At 42.0% G+C, this 17,369-nt stretch overlaps 1 protein-coding gene across 1 annotated transcript in view; it reads left to right on the top strand.

Annotated features, from left to right (window-relative positions):
* Window positions 1-17,369, top strand: part of Sptlc3 (serine palmitoyltransferase long chain base subunit 3) — a 114,916-nt gene that overhangs the window by 74,027 nt on the left and 23,520 nt on the right. The window contains exon 9 of the mRNA XM_057780912.1: window positions 6,593-6,719. Coding sequence (XP_057636895.1) covers window positions 6,593-6,719 — 127 coding nt within the window. The remainder of the gene's footprint in view (window positions 1-6,592; window positions 6,720-17,369) is intronic.

Raw genomic sequence — 17,369 nt, 5'->3', positions numbered from 1 at the left:
TGTCTGAGACATCTTGTGAAATGAATGATCATCAACCAGTCTTGTAGACAAATAGTGGGAGGTTTAATTTCACAAGAGACAATAGCATACACCAAGCCACAGAACTGATAAGAGATCCTATAAGAACTACAAGGGAGTGGGGTAGAGAGATGGATCAGTAGTTGAGACTACTGGTTGCTCTTCTGGCTTAAATTCCTGGCACCCCACAGTGGCTCAACACCATCTCCAGCCCCAAGGATCTGAAGCCTCAGCTGGCACTGCTCAAATATGGCACACAGACATACATGCGGGCAACATGTGCATACAATTTTTTAAATTCAAAACTTAAAGAATTAGGAGGGTACGTGTGTGTGTGTGTGTGTGTGTGTGTGTGTGTGTGTGTGTTGAAAATAAAGTAAGTGATAGAAACAATAGGAAAAGTTCATGTATTAGAGAAGCTGACCTGATGGATTTTACAAATTGTCACCTAAACAACGGCAGAACAAAAATGGACTTTTAAGATTATTTTTCTAAGAAATAACTTTCCTATAATGTTCTATAACCCATCTTCTATATTCTCAAAATGTCTGACAATTTGGATCAGATGACATTATACTGTTAAAGAAGTGAAAAGGAAAATCAAATATTCAGATCTAGATCTAAGGGACAAAGACACTGTGCCCTGGTCCCTTTGCCTGTATGTACCTTTTCCAAATCATGGTGGTTATTTCATACAAGCTTACATTTGTCCCAAAGGGACTGTAGTATGGCTCCTACTAGAGGGGCATTGTTGGCCCCAAATTAGTGCATGGAGGTGCTGCTAAAATGTTGTCTAGGCCAGGCAGTGGTGGCTCATGCTTTTAATCCCAGCACTCACTCAGGAGGCAGAAGCAGACAGATCTCTATGAGTTCAAGGCCAGCCTGGTCTACAGAGTGAGCTCCAGGACAGTCAAGGCTACACAGAGAAATCCCGTCTTTTAAAACTGGGTGAGGGGTGAGACAGGGGTATCTAGAGTTACTTATCCAGTTACTTATCCACTCTGACCAGCAGGAACAAAAGTTCAGCCTACTGGTCAACCAGTTAGGCCAGTTGCGGGGGGGGGGGGGGGGGGGGTATTAGCAGGCAGCTACTATCACTAAAAGCCAGTGATTTACAACAACACATTTCATCTTGGCCACTTACCATGAGGCATAAAGATGCCTAAAATCCTGTTTCCAGTGATCTTGGCCCTCCTTTAACTGCTGCCGTTTTCAATACTCAAGACATTATATATCATCCTCCCTCCAGTGCCCTACGGGGATGAGCTAGGTAATGCTAGAAACAGAGGAAATGGCAGGTCCTCAAAGACTTCAGCAAAGCCTAGTGACAGGTTAATATTTCCTTCCCAACTGTCACATCAGCAGGATCAGAGGGTCTCGGGGTTAGGAGCTGTCAGATCCGGGTTACCTTGCTTTGTATGGCCTTGATTGCTTTAGCAGCAGTTCTGAGGCACAAAACTTTTAATCAAGCGTAACTCTGTTTCCTGAACCAAAGGCACCTGGATAAACTAAAGCAAGCAGATCCTTGAAACGCTGTCAGATGTGTTGGATGTCACATTTTTCTCCTTGGAGTGCCTTCATTTGATACCCATTTTAAACAAAGGCCCGGGACTAGAGGCAGGAGGGACAGTTCCCTGGGATCCTGCACAGGTTTTCAGTTCTGAAGGCATGTGCAGGGTTTCTGAAGTGGAATACTCTTGTCCACATGATTTCTAATCCTTTAGGGTAGAGACTGAACAATTGTGAAAACTATCATAAATCAAGATGTGCTTCATGCCTGCATTTTTTCCCTTAACCCACGTTATACTGCAGTGTCTCAATTAACCACCAGGTGGCATCATGAATTAGAGTATGCTTGGCCAGAGCTCGCTGGCCAAACTGCAATACACAGCCCTAAAACACCAAGAGGCAAAACCTTGAAGACACAAACAGAACTCAGTACATGAAGCCTGAGCAAGAGAATTTGGCCACAAGTCTCGAAAATAATCAAGTGGGTTCAAAACTCTATATAAATATAAAAATACTTGCTTCTGAAATCTCTTGTTAGTCTTCATTTACAAACAATATTCTTTCTTATTATTTATTTATTCTCCAGCCAAAACAGTTTCTCCTCCCAGACACCCCCCCCAACTTCCACTCTCCTGCTTCCCTTCAATTTTTCTCCTTTCTCATAAGAAAAGGGCAGGCCTCCCATGTTTATCAGCCATGGCATACCAAGTTGCAGGAGACTAGGCACCTCCTCTCCTATTAAGATTGAAAGTGGCAACCCAGTAGGAGGGAAGGGTCCCAAAAGCAGGTAACAGAGTCAGAGATAGCCTCTTGTCCCATTGTTAGGAGACCCAGGAAAAGACCGAGATACACAGCTGTAACGTATTTAAAGAGGTCAGTACCATGCAGGCTCTCGGGTTGGCAGTTCAGAGACAATATTCTCAATCACTGCAATGAAGATGCTCTAGGAATCTTTGTGGAGTGGATCAAGAGCAGAGATTTGCACATTACCAACCAGAAAAATAAGGCAGGTGAAAAATATTTAGAAACAAGTGAAGGGCAGGGGGAAATGAGCTTGGTGCTAAGGTCTCATAGAAAGCAGAGGTGCTCTTGGGATCTCAGTTTTCCTTTTTATTGGGTGTTCTACAAATTCATCTTGGTGAATCAGGGGTAATTCTAAGCTGAAGCACTTTCTCAAAAGCCTATGAGGCTTTCCTCTTTTACTCTTTGAGTTTGGAACTCTGTTGACAGTGAACAATTCAATGCTCAGGAGGGCATCTTTCCACAACGTCCCAGGTAAAAAGCTAGATAATGATTTCACTTTTCAATTTTTATTTATCTAACTGCTGAGAGGATGTGATCAACACTGCCTGCCCTCTGCTCTCCTGAGCATGATTCTGCATCTTCTTGTTCTCCTGAGCATGATCCTGCATCTTCTTGTTTTCCTGAGCATCATCTGGCATCTTCTTGCATGCTGGCTGTTGCCCACTGACTTAACACCGCCCACCCTCTGTTTTCCTGAGCATGATCCTGCATCTTCTTGGATGCCTGCTGTTGCCCACTGACGTCTCCCAACCTCCACAGATTGATGACTGGCAAATACGTGAAGCAGAGATTGCCCTGTGACTGATAGACTGCAGGGTTATAATTCTAGAGGATGGAAGTGGGAAATAGAGACGAGGTTTGGGGTGATAGTTAGATCCAGTGGCCTGAAAAGCAAGTAAATGCAGGCCCCTTACAGAGGCATTTCTGTGCTGGCATTCTTAGCCCTGCCTGCACATAACAGCCCTTTGAAGTAAATAGGGGTCACGGAATGAGTACCAAGATGTTTATTCTAAAAGCCTCCTGTCTGATTTCCTCCTCAAAACCCACCCTTGCCCTTGAACTCTGGGCCTAAGGGTAAAGAAAATAATCAGGGTTTTGAACTTGAAAAGAAAAAACAGGGCTTGGAAGCCTGTGTCTGAGAATACCTCTAACCCACTCCCAAAGAAAGACACAATGCAGACTCATCTTGCGAAGGACAAAAGTCAACTCTTAATTCATGGCTTGTGGTACCCAATCAGGGGATAAAGGGATGGAATCGGTGGGCTTTCCTTGACATTCTCCAGAAGTTACTACAGAACCCTCCTTCATCAACCACACAAGCAAAATACCCTTTACCTAGACAAGAACAAAATGGACTCAGTCTAAAGGAATATGCTGTAGGACAGAGAATTTTCAGGTCCCAGGGGCGATTTCTCTCTGATGGGCTATTATTTCAACTAAAGATGCTTGTGAGTGACTGCATAAATTCCTCAATTTATGAAAGGAAATGGGGGTGGGGACGTTCTGATCAAAGGAGGCTTTGCTTTGTTTCCTTGTCTGATCTTTGCGGTGACTACTTCCCAGCTGAGATGTTGCTGGACTTGTTCTTAAGAATACAGCTTGCTCATCCTTAACGCATCAAGGAAATGCTCATCCTTCCTGTGGCTGAGGCTCCTTGACTTTCCTTCCATTCAGCTGTCAGTATGAGCAGGTTCTCTGCTAAGTCCCTATGACAGTGGACTTTAAGAAAAGTAGCGTACCCTCCATTGCTTTCTCTCTAGGTACTAACTCCCTTTGAACAAATAAGAATAGTACACATAAAATCCTTTAAACTCCAAACGAGCAAAGTCTGTAGAAAAGACCATAGGGTAGGCAGAAGAGCTGGTCTCCATGCTGTCTGAGACTCACTTCCTTTCATACTGAGGCTACTCTTCACTGGTTTTGGACAGGTGATATGCATAGCATTAAAAGCCGAGACTCCTGAACCAGAATCATTGGGTTCAAATCCTCACCTTACCATCCTTTGTGAGGAAGTTTCAGAATGTCTGTGGCTCAATTATCCTATGTATATAACTGGGATTAAAAAGCATTGTCTACCTCAGAGTTGTTGTAAGTGAATTAACATATACCAAGTTCTTAAAATGGACTTGAAAGCATCCTGTGATCGTTGGCTATGGTGTCAGCTTCTGGCCTCTTTTTCTCCTCCGAGTCATTCAATAGCTCAAGTTTGTGCTCTCCTTTCTCCCAAAGGTCTGTCTGTTTTACTGTTGTAGTCAGTAGTGGCTAGGTTAGGTTACGTTAGGTTAAGTTTGGTTTGGTTTCACTGCTGCCGTGATTATCCATCTTGGGATGGAGGGAAAGACAAGCTATGTATCATTGGTTTGTTTCCTTGCAGCTGCCCACATGCAGGTAATTTAACCTTAGATCATCCCCTTTGCAAATAAGCAAAATGAAATAACAAAATCCCAAGAAGTTTTGTGTTTTGGTCCCTGACTCCACCCCACAAATGCTTCCTGTTCTACAAATCTTTAATTGATAGTCTAACCAGTGCCATCGACTTGCATTAAATACCATAATGTACCTTTTTTCTAATGTATATATTCACATATATATATATATATGTTTTATTCTTATAATCACTCTCAGGTAGCTAATGAAAGTATCACTGCTTTCTCACTTTGCAGAGAAGAAGACTGAGATAGTAAACTTTGTTATTTGTACATAGTCACTTAGCTGTCAGTAACAAAGTCAGGATTTGGAGTGAGCAATTAGGTTCCAGAAGTTGTTTCAACTCTAGGACATCCTACCCTTCAAGGAAACAACTTCTAATCAACTTGTCCCCAAACCACTAGCTTCTCCCTCTTCTCCCAATTGACTCCTCCATTCTTTGCCCTTACATTCCACCCTTCATCCTCATTTTAGCAAGCTAATATAAGTGCTTCTTAACCTCCTCTGAATTCCTCCATATCCACCCATCTACTGTGGCCAGATCACCCCTGGAAATACTCCTCCATAGACACAGGCTCCTATAAGCCTCTATTGTACAATGCCTATGACTCACTGACTGCCCCCTCCAAAACTTCTTTAGCAGCCCGTGGGAAAATATTTAATCTCAACCCCTATTGCCATTTATCATAGGGCAGAACACAAACTCTGAAGGACAGTTTATCTGCACTTCTTAGAAAATTACCAAAGAGCTCTCTTTAATGGGCTCCAGCACTTCCAGAGCGAACTTCCTTAAATGCCATGTAGCTGAGGCTTCGAGGCCTGCCATGTCAAATACACTCTTCAAGAGAAGGAAATATACTTCCAACTACTTTTATATGATTCAGAAAAGAAAAAAAAGAACAGTCAAAAGATGTTAAACTATAATATGACCTATGTCCTCCTTCCTCCTAGCCTCACATATGAATCTAGGATATAGCCCAACACAGGTATTTAATATACTTGCTAGAAGGAAAAATAGAAGGTAAGAGAATAGGGGAATTGGAATGAAATGAAGGGTAAGGAAAGACTCTAGCAGTAAAGGAAGAACGGAAACAAACCATTTGCCATGCTGAACCAAAGTGTCCAAGGCCTTTGAGGTGGGCTCACAATCAGCTCTATGGTAGCTCTTCTTCTGAAAACAGAGCACAGGCCAGCCCAGGTTCATTGACTGCTTGAAGAAAAGACCAAAATGGGAAGAGTATAATGTTGGTGGGGATCAGGAGTGGAAGCATGACATTCATTTTCTGGGGTTTCTCTCTGAACTTGCCTATCTTCTCCCCAGTTGGGTTTTCATTTCTTCTTCATCTGTCTTAACGCATCAAAGCTTCATAGGCCCTCTCTCTTCAAAGCAACACCCTCCCCCTCCCTTTCCCCTGCATCTTTAAGTCTATTCCATGCATCTCCCACATGCACTGTTAGAGTGCACGGCACAATTGCTAATAATCTCAAGGAACAAAAGAACCAGATTTTGTGTTGTCCGCCATTCCTGGGCATTCGCTCTTGTGCAAGGCCGATATTTCAGAAATCATTTTTCCTCCATATGCCCAGTTTTTGCCTTACAGACCAGCTCTAAATTTGTAGCTGCCTCTAACTTTTGTACAGATCCTAGATTTTGATGGGAAAGACAATGAAAAAGGAGAAAAAAACCTAAGGAGTTGGATATTCCACAAAGTAGATGAGGGTTAGACAGAGAACTGTCCTCTCTTGAGGACCCGAGCAAATGCTTTGCTGTAATGTGCAAAGGACAAATTCTGAGAATTATTTGCTTACATTTTGGGTTCTGCCTTCATTTTAGGAACTTGTGGATTATGTTCGGGTTCATTCGCATAGCGCTACTTACGCAACATCCATGAGTCCTGTCATAGCAGAGCAAATCATCAGATCCTTGAAGATTATTATGGGAGAAGATGAGAACCACGGAGGTAAGGAATCTACAGGGAACTCGGCCCCAAAGAACTCTCCCAGGCTTCTGCCTGTCGATCTCCCACCTTCTCAACTACACACTTTCGTCCTATGAGGCCCAGTGTTTTAGTCAAGAGAGGTGCATGCTAGAACATCTTTACATATGCATGCACACACCACAAACCCTGTTATAAAACATACATACAGTCTTCAGCAACGTGCTAGTATGATCATCAAATTTGGATCATTTTGGGGTGATCGGTAGTTAAAATGAAGTAAGCAATGCCTTTTGTGTTTATGCATGTTTGCCTGTGCTTGCCTGCTGTTCCTTGTGCTTCCCTGAGATGAATACTATTAGTATATTGTTTTATATGTTTTATTGTCAGAAGTTGGGCAAGGGAAAATCGCCGCTGGTCATTTGAGGACATATAAACTCACAATATCAGCCCAGCCATTCGTATGTCACTGTGTCATTTCAGCTAAAATGTGCTACTTTGCTTAGCCCAAAAGAATTTCACCTGGAAGTGAAATAATTGGAGAATTATTTCACAGAAGCCTCCGAGAATTCTCATTCCATCTTTCAGATCTAGTCTCTAAAGATTCACTACGTGTTATGATAATAAAGCGGTTCTTCCTGCCAGGGAGCTAGTGAGTACAAGTGAGAAACAGCAAATTGTACTTAAAATTGGCCACAAGGCTGTACAATCCTTTTGCTTCATCCTACCACCATCTGGCACAAGGACCTGTATCATTTTCTGCAAACTTCTAGACTCACTTACTAGGATATATAGGAATATCTATCATTAATAGTATTAAGTAAGAATACTTACATAAGTGCTTTATCAAAAAAAAAAATCCTTCTTCAAACTGAGTATCCACCCTGATCTGAAACTGGAATGTTCTGTAACCTGAAACTTTCTGAGCACTGACATGAAGCTCTAAGTGGAACATTCCATACTTGCCCTCATATTATAGGACAATCTAAATGCAGGCACACTAAAAATCTGCTGTAAAATTATCTGTGGGTGCAAGGCACAGCATCAGGTGCCTGTGACCTCAGCACTCAGGTGGATTGAGGATTCTAAGTTTGAGGTCAACCTTGGCTACAGAACGATTTCAGGAAAAAAAAATCATTTCAAAAAAATTCTGCCAACAATGTGTATATGAATTAATAATAAATTTTGTGGTTGGGTTTGGGACCCATCCTCAAGATACAGCATTACATGTATACAAATATCCTCAAAAAATCTAAAATCCAAAACCCTTTTGGTCCTAAGCATTTCTGATCAGGAACAACCTATATCCCTTTATACAAATCAGATAAGAGTGAAACTGGTCTTTTGAAGTAGGGCCTCCAATCACCTCCACACTGACAGTCGTGAGGACTTCCAGTGAGCCATCCCACTTGTCAGAATATTAATAAAAATATAACGGGGTGTTTGTTTTATCACTAAAGCTGGAAAATGACCCACAAGATGGTACCTTTTCTACTACATAAAAGTGGCTGGTGGATTGCTGGGGTCTTTTTAGGATTGCCGTGTGTGTGTGTGTGTGTGTGTGTGTGTGTGTGTGTGTGTGTGTGTGTGCTTCTTTTATGACAGAACCCAGTCTGGGGAGGTAGTTGCCAGGATTCAGTTCCTCTGCTGCTACTTATTGTCATGTGACATTCCACAAGCGAATGGTGCATCCAACCCTGGGCAGGTGATTTAACTTTTCTTTGCTTCAGTTCTTCCAGCTGTGAACTGAGAATAATAACATTTATGCATCGATGTTTTATGACAGTTAGGTAAGTTAATCTATATAAAATACTCAGGAATGTCTGGAAACAATCATGAATTTTGTATAATTGTTTGCTGTTATTTGCAATTGTTCCTGGGGCGTTCAAGAAGTTTGTGAAAACTCCCTGAATTCTGTATGAAACTTCTTAGGAAAGAAATGAAGAACTGGATGTCCTCACAGGTCTTGGACTAGTCAGAATAAATAAGGTTAGGCTACCATAACAAACCCTAAAAAATCCTGTTACCTTAACAAAGTGAAGGCTTATTTCTTTCATTGTTGTTGGTGATATTGTTTTGTGAGCTTGTTTTTATTTTTATTTTTTTAAAGTATTCTTTGACAACCAGTAAGGGTGTTCATCCAAGCAAGAGGCCAGTTTCCTGCTCCCAATAGTCATTAGTTGCCTATAGTTCTTTATCTAGAGATAGGACATTGTGAAATTCTCCCCCTTTCATATTAACCTGTCCTTATTTTTAGCATCATAATTAAAATACTCTACCTCATGTCTTTTTGCATCTTATGAATTAAAAGAAAACAGAATGCTGTGAGTCAAAATAGACATAGGAGGAAATTTAAGACAGTTTTTTTTGGGGGGGGGTTGTTTGTTTGTTTTGTGAGGTTTTGTTATTGATGTTGTTTTATTTTTTTCAAATCAATGAACAAAGGAAAGCAGCTCCCTTTCACAGAATCACTGAGGTTCAGGTAACTCTGCCTGGCACATCCTTTAAAGGATTCAAAGGCAGTCTGGGAATGATCACATTGATCTCATTTATAACAATACCTGCTTAAATAAATAGGATAAGTCAGAATACTTTATTAACTTGGCCTTCTCTGCTGAGAATAAAGTTACCCAAAGCTCCAAAGGCTGCGTCTTGCTAGATCTGCCACACAGGATCTGGAAAGAGGAGCCTGGCTCCAAGACTTCTTCAACCTACTGCAACTGTGACTGGAACCTTTCAAGGCTTTGTTATGGGCAAGTTTGGGGAGCGGTTGGCCAGATCTGTTCCTTGATGAATGTCTTCACTTTAATCTGCAATGCAAAGCCATACGCTTCAAAGAGAAGCAAGCTACAGCAATAAGGTCAGTGTTCCTTTGATGCCAAGGTTCAAAGATGAAATAGCAGTCCCAGTGAAATGACAATGTTTATGCACAAACAGCCACCTTCACTCTGCAACCAGGCTGCTGGTGGAGTTAATGCACACAGGCTGAGGGGCTGCAGGCCGGGTGTGCATTCCATATGCACCAAGGCCCGTTTAATCTCCTCGCCTGTCACTCTGTGCAGTACACTGAGCCCAATGTGGAGATTTGATTTCTCCATCCTAATGGTTGTTGGGTGGTCTCCTAGCTAAACCAATGTTGTAAGCCCCTTAAGGGCAAGAAATGTGTCTTGAATTAATTTTGTGTTCCTCTGAGTGTCAAACTCGGTGCTCGGCTTAATAAATACGTCATGACTCAACTTCCATCTTGCCAGCCTTCTGGATTTCAGGTCCGTGTTTGTGCTAAATAAGATTGTGGAGATGTTTATTTCAGAGGACTAAGAGCAAGAATCTGGTCCACACCAATGTGGCACCTGAGGAGACCTTTCAGTCAGGGGGATGACTTTTGGGGAACTCTAGAAAGATGACGGTTCTGTCACTGGCTTAATCTATTTGTCAAGCAAGCAGCCACGAGGGGATTGAGCTCCAAATCACACCAACAGCTTCCCTACGGAAAACAATGTCATCTGTTGCCTTGTTCTATTTAGATCTTTAATGAGCTGTGTGTGTGTGTGAGGGGGGGGGAGGGACAGAGAGAGAGAGAGAGAGAGAGAGAGAGAGAGAGAGAGAGAGTCGGTCAGTCTTTTTCAACTCTCAGTCTTGACTATTCATCCCTGAACCTTCTTTCCCCAACTGTGGGAAATCTTTCACTTCTCACAGAAAGCAAATGGAGGGTGAAATGTACAAATAGTTAGGAGGCATCCCGTGAAGTCAGATCACATGTAACCCAGAGCTCGCCTTGTTCCCTCTCTTCATTCAGTTCCTCGACTGACAATGGAAAGAGTGGAAGGACTAAGTGATACAGTCTAGACAGTGGGTATTGCACAGTGGTGATGTACAATAAGAACTCAGCAAAGGTAGTGTGATTTTTAACTTACGTACTTTCTTCCATTCCTTCTCAACTAATTTTGGTAGTTTTTACCTGCCCTAGAATTCTCTCATTCTGAGATTTTATGACTACTCATCCATGAAGAGTAGTCATCCTGCCTCCTGCAGCACTTGCTTAAAAATATGTCTATAACCTGGGTACCTCTCCAACTCCACCTCTCAGGAAAATTCGCACAACTTCCTGAATATTCTGCCCACTTCTGTCTTGGCTTTTTCATGGTTTGTCCTCAGTACAGAAACCCAAATCATCCTTTTTAGCATTTATTTTAACTTCACAAAGCTAGAGGATACAGTATAATGATTTACCACGGGCATACAGTGTAAGAGATGGTCAAATCTGGGCTATTAGTATTTCCATTTCTTGGTGTGTCTTAAAAGCCTTGAATAAAATATAATAATTATGTATTTATGGAATACAGAGTGACACTTTAATATATATGTACAATATGCTGAGAAAATTGAGGTAGTTAACGTTTCTATCTCTTCAACATTGGTATTTTTTTTTCCATTTAAAGCCTTTGAACTCCTGTTTATTAGTTACTCTTAAAATAGATAATAGGGCATTATGAACTGCAATTCCACTGTTCTCTAGAACACTAGAATTTATTCTACTGGATAACTGCTGTCATCGTCTCTCATTTCTTCTTCCTCAATCCTTCCCAGCCTCTGATAAATCCCTTCTATGCTCTTGCTGACATTTTCAAATAACATCAATATGAGAGAAATACTAACTAGTTAAAAAAAGAAAAAACATAACTCACAGCATGCCACTCCCTGACTCCATCCGCTTCCCACTCACTCGACATGTGATCCAGTGGCCTACAAGCTTCCAAGACTTCTCCATCATATTTCTCAGGCTCTTCCCATTGCTCATTAGAATGATTAGTGAGCACTCAAACCAGCTTCCACAGGAAGGCCTTTGCACCTTCTGGTCCCTCTAGAATAGCTTTCCTTTGTCTCTACCGGTCTTTTGAAAGAGCTGCCCCATCCTACATAGCCCAGCCTCCATCTCTCCCATTCCTCTGACTTTAGTTTTTATAGCATTAATGTCTAGTCCTTCTTTCCTCTCACTGGAGTGCAAACTCCAAGAGAAGAGGCTCTTTCCTCCCATTGGCTGAGAACAGCACCGCGCAAGCATGGTCCTCTATTTCTTAACAAAGATCTATTGAATGGCAGCAATGCTGTCCCTCGCCCTTTTAGTCCAGCAAATAAATGCCTCTAATCTCTCTGCATGGCTGTGTTCGATTCCTCTCATTGAAGAGCACTGGTCCCTTTCCACGGCATGGTCTTGCTGCTATCCTTCCAAAACAGTCTTCCCTTCCCTCTCCTTCCTTTACAATCTCAGGTTTCCTCTGTCCATACTGCTCTCTTGGGTTCTCGCCCCGCCTCAGTTTTGGCCTGGCTCTTCCCTTTCATTCTGAGGCCTTTGCTCTCCTGTTTTCCTCCTGCCCAGTTGGCCTTCACCTCTCAGCACCCTTCCCTATGTGGTAACGGTCTTCAGGTTACTATTGTCCTCTGTTTACCTCCTGTTTTCATTCTTTCCCCATTCCCCATTCTACAAGGCCTCTTCCTAGGCCTGCATTGGGCAGAATCCCAGGCTCAGGTTCCTATACAGTTTCCCAGCACAAGTGTACTCCCATGATTCCTTTCCTTTATATAACAATGTGATTCCACACTAGAGTCATCTGCAAAGATGGAAAAAAAAAAAAAAAACAGCTTGCTGATGCCCTGCTCCCAAATATTTCTGCACAAATGCGTGGTATATTTATAAAAATCCTGAGTAGCCGGGTGGTGGTGGCGCACACCTTTAATCCCAGCACTCGGGAGGCAGAGGCAGGCGGATCTCTGTGAGTTCGAGGCCAGCCTGATCTACAAGAGCTAGTTCCAGGACAGGAACCAAAAACTACGGAGAAACCCTGTCTCGAAAAATTCAAAAAAAAAAAAAAATCCTGAGTGGTGCTAATAGGATTGGTCCAGGGGCCACCCTTTGAGAACCACCGCTGCATGGTGACCTCATCACACTCATCCTCTCCTTCCCGTCAAGCGTGAAGGAGTTAGGATTTCTTCCAGATAGAAGCCATCCAGTTCACACCGTTGGCTATCAGCACATGCCTGACAGATAACAGACAATGGAGACATGCATCCAAATGGAATTAAAGGGCAATATGGATAGTTCCAATTGTGCCATGAGGCAGACGCTGACAAAATATCTATTGGGATATTTTGGGAGCCATCTCGTCATCAAAAGTGTTGAGCAGAATGATTCCTGTCAGCCATCAAAGCAACTGAGCTTGCTCACCAAGGTCAGCCTGTGCCCTTATAATTCTCGCCTAGATCCATGTCTACTTTGGCTCATAACATTTGTATGTTTATTAAAATGCCTTCGGTGTAGGAAGTTGCTGCCCATCTGTCTTCCATCATCACTTCACGTTTCATGAAGATGGGAGAGCAGGATGGGAGGAGGAAGATGGCTACACCGTGTGCTTTGGTGGTTCTCAAAGGGTGGTCCCCAGACAAGCATGTCAGCATCACCTGGGGCTTGTTAGAACTATAATAGACATTTTCATTTAGAGTCAGAAACTTTAGGGCCAGGGTTAGCAAACAGTCTAACCATCCCTCCAGGGGCTTGGGAAGCAGCCTCATTTGAAAACCACATTTCCATATAAAAGAAAGGAACCAGGTAAGGGTATGTTTGCAGACGGAAACTGAACAGAAGACAGCTTTCTGGCAAACAGACAGAGCTAGACAACCTTGCAGAAAGGAGGCCTGAGGACTGGAAAATGTGAGAGAATCAGAAAAAGAAAAGTATGAAACACATTTTGAGCCACTTCCTTAAGCCACTATTTAAATCCAAGCATCAACACTGTTCACTCAGTTACCACAAGTGCTTGTCCGTCATCCCTGGTACGGGTGACCACTTTGGCTGCAGTAAAGTGCTTTTGCCCACAGAACTGTGTGTTCTTCATAGCAGGTCCTCCTGTAAACCTGTGCTTTCATAAAACTCCCTGTGATCTATAAAGTCATAAGAGCTAATGGTTACAACACTGGCTACGGTACTCTCTTTGATCATCACCATCCAGCAGAGACATTGCTTTAGTAATTGGTGTTGCTTGGGATACAAGGGATGATATCCATAAGACCCGCTTTAATTCTTGTCTGTGTAGGGGTGGGGAATGAGCTCAATTGTTAAAGAGAGGATATCAGTGCTGCATTTTAAAAGACAGCTGTGGTAGTGCAGGCTTATAATCCCACTGTTGGAGAAGCAGAGATGGGTGGATCCCTGGGGCTTGCTGATCCCAAGCCAGTGAGAGACCCTAGCTAAAATAAAACAAAAAGGTAGGATGAGGGTAACTGGCACCCAAACACCCAAGGCTGTCCTCTGGTCTCCACATGAACATGTGCACACACACACACACACACACACACACAAATAACAGTTCTATAGTATGCATGCAAGATGGTGCATATGTCTAATCCCAGCGTTCAGGAAACTGAGGCAGGAGGATCTTCACTGTGAAGCCAGCCTGGGCTATGTAGCAAATTTGATGCCAGCCTAGGAAAGAAACTTAGTGAGACCCTATCTCAAAAAAAAAAAAAATAGGGGTTAGAGAGATGGCTTGGCATTTAGGAGCAATTGCTGCTCTTGCAGAAGTCCTGGGTTAGGTTTCCAGCATTTACATCAGGCAGCTCACGGCCACGCATCTTCACCTGTCTTAGAATTGTGTGTAACACCAGTTCTTTCACTTAAAAAGGTTTACTGGAGACGGGAGTATGAAATTCTCCTAGCGATAATTAGCAGGCCTAAATTTGGATGACCCCATTGACTAGCTGGTTCCTTTAGGTAATGAAAATGTCTATAGAGAGACCACATGTATGATTATGCCAGCGATCTCCTCAATGTCAAGCTGCTGGAATAATCACCAAAGTTCTAAATCTATCATTTACTACCATAAGCCTAGAAATATTTATTTTACATCAAGTCACCAGTAATGTCTACTGACAGGAAAAGAATAGTGGAAATTTACTATATATATATATATATATATATATATATATATATATATATATATACAAAACTCCAATTTCTATTGTGTAATATTTTATCTTATTAGGTTGCATCTGCATCATTCCCAACCAAATCCCCTGTCCTTAAAGGACAAACTTTGAAAGGGTAGAATACTCTTGTCTTCAAAGTTATATATCAGCTGAATGATTTCATTCAGATTGGGCTTTGGCCAGTCTCATTGGCTAGTCTCAGCATTTTAATCTCCCAAAACATGTTCAATATTTTAGCTGCACCTAGAAAGCTTTCATTCCTCCTATCAAACCTTTTTCTGTCCCCAAAACTCCTGAACCATCTTTCTAAGCCCTACCTCATGTCCCTAATCAATAATCCCCAATTCATTCAGTTTCCGGCAGTCATTTTTTTTCTCCTGATATTTTAGTCACATATATCCTAAATGCAGCTCTTTAAATAAGTTGTGATTAAGTATTAAAACATGTCTTGAGGCATCAAACTTGTGAATGAGTGCACACTAAATGTTGGCTTTGGAACAAATCAGATTGCCTGCAAGTTTTGCAGCCTGAACAACATCTAGGAGCACTGTAACATCCTGTCCTTAATGTTGCCTATGGAGCTATTTTGGATCAAATGCTAGAATTAGAATCACTCACTAGGTGGGTCTATTGTAAGCCCAAATCTAGATTCACTTTTCTATCCTCTGGATACATGAATGGTTTTACATTGTGTACACTGGGATGTGTCTCGACATAGAAGTGAGGTAGGCAGACTGAGTAACTCCAGCCAGCACTACCCAAATAGCAACAGCAAAAGCAGAACTGTGCCTTTAATTATCCAAGCAGTCTAGCTGAATCCCTCACTTAGAGCTTCCTATGGAGACACTGTCTAGCATTCAAAGGTGCATTTGACTTTTTAATACATAGTAATCAACAGGAATCGTGCCCTATCGAACCCTGCCTGTCCAAATAGAGGTAAATAGGCTGACTTAGGTCTGATGTGATCTTTTCTACCCCACTTCCTTCTCGTCCTCCTCCATAATAATCATTTGTGCTTCGATTTTTTTCCTGTGGGATTATGTTGTGAAGGTAATGAGAAGTTGAGAAGGTAAAATTCCCACAGAAAATATGGGTTTTCTTTTATACTACACAGGTAATAAAAGGTAGCAGGCCATTAGGATTTTGAATTCTCAATAGTTTTTTTATAGTAATCACTCATTATAAATTTTTGGATTGGTGAAGGTTTATTGGCTGAGAGAACAAACATCTTCCAACATATTTCAGCATATCATTGGTTTAGCTTGCTTCTTACATGAGTTGAAAGGTTAAGACACAAGATTGCAAGTTCAGTGCCAGCCTGGACAGCAGAGCAAGACTCTCTAAACAAAAAGTAAAAAGAGGCCTAGGGATGTAGAAAGGTGTACTTGCCTAGTATGTGGAATACCCGAGGCTCAGTTCCTAGTACAGTACTGTGGAGTGGAGAAATCTTTTCAAACTGGATCCCAAAGTTGAGGACAGGGTAAGGGATTTGGAATATACATGATGATTTTATGAGTCATGGCTGGACAGGTACGTGACCTTCCTCCCCCAAATCTGATGGTCATAAATCAATTACATGATTTTGCCTAACCACAGAGAAGCATGGAAGGTAAAGTAAACTGTAGACAGAAGTTTTTGTCCTGTCCAGTCCCACAGCTGTTCAGTCCCAAAGAAACACACAATTCTAAGACAGGTGAAGATCCATGAGCTGCCCGATGTTAGCTCAGACTTATTATTAACTAGCTCTTACAACTTAAATTAACCCATAATTCTTGTCTATATTTAGCTGTGTGGCTTGGTAACTTGTCCCTGAGAGGTCTCATCTTGCTTCCTCTGCATCTGGCTCATGGCTGACTCTCTACATTTCCTCTTCCCAGAATTCTCCTAGTCTGGTTACCCCACCTATACTTCCTGCCTGGCTACTGGCCAATCAGCATTTTATTTAACCAATACGATTGGCAAATCTATACACAGTGTACAGGGGCATTATCCCACAGCAGTAAACCATCTACCTAGGAGAAGAAAACTCACCTTTGGTAAAAAGGCAACCAGTCTTTGCCATCCTCAGATGTCCTGAGGGACTTTAAGATCTTGTACATTTTCGGCATTTACCCAGTCTTTCTCCAGTAGCTTAGCAGATAAACTCTAAGAATGAAAGGAAAATGTGCCCAAATGACTAGAACAGGTCTCTTTAGGTAGGCTCTCAAGGCTACTAGTTCACCTGACTACAACCACTTCCCTTCTTTTTCACAGAACCATGTTCCACTGCAGTGTGTAGTGATATGAGTGCCACCATATGTTCTAAACTCCCCAGCACCATGTTCTTTATGGTAGCAGAAAACAGAATGTGAGGAAAATGCTTCACCAAAAACAAAAATTAAAATTGATGTGAAATTAGCTAGACAAGCTCTAGAATTTAAACAGAAAGAGGAAAAAAAAGGTACTTTTTGGAAGAAAAAAAGAGAGCTTAAGGGCTATAACAGAAAAGTGGTACTGTTATCAGAAAAATTTAAATCGCAATTTAAGAACATGACCACTTGGGATAATTACCTGAACATGGTTTGATTTGTTTTTTTTTTTTTTAGTCAGCCCCCACTCCCTCTTAGCTCTCCTTGAATTCTTTTGAGGCCAGAGACGAAAAGGGAGCTAATATCTGAACAGGGCTGGAGCCTCCTGTGCTCCTATCGTGTGCAT

The sequence above is a fragment of the Chionomys nivalis genome, chromosome 9, assembly GCF_950005125.1.
Source record: "Chionomys nivalis chromosome 9, mChiNiv1.1, whole genome shotgun sequence".
In the NCBI taxonomy this organism is placed as follows: Eukaryota; Metazoa; Chordata; class Mammalia; order Rodentia; family Cricetidae; genus Chionomys; species Chionomys nivalis.
The sequence above is the reverse complement of the archived record's forward strand: the minus strand, read 5'-3'. Positions and strand labels throughout refer to the sequence as shown.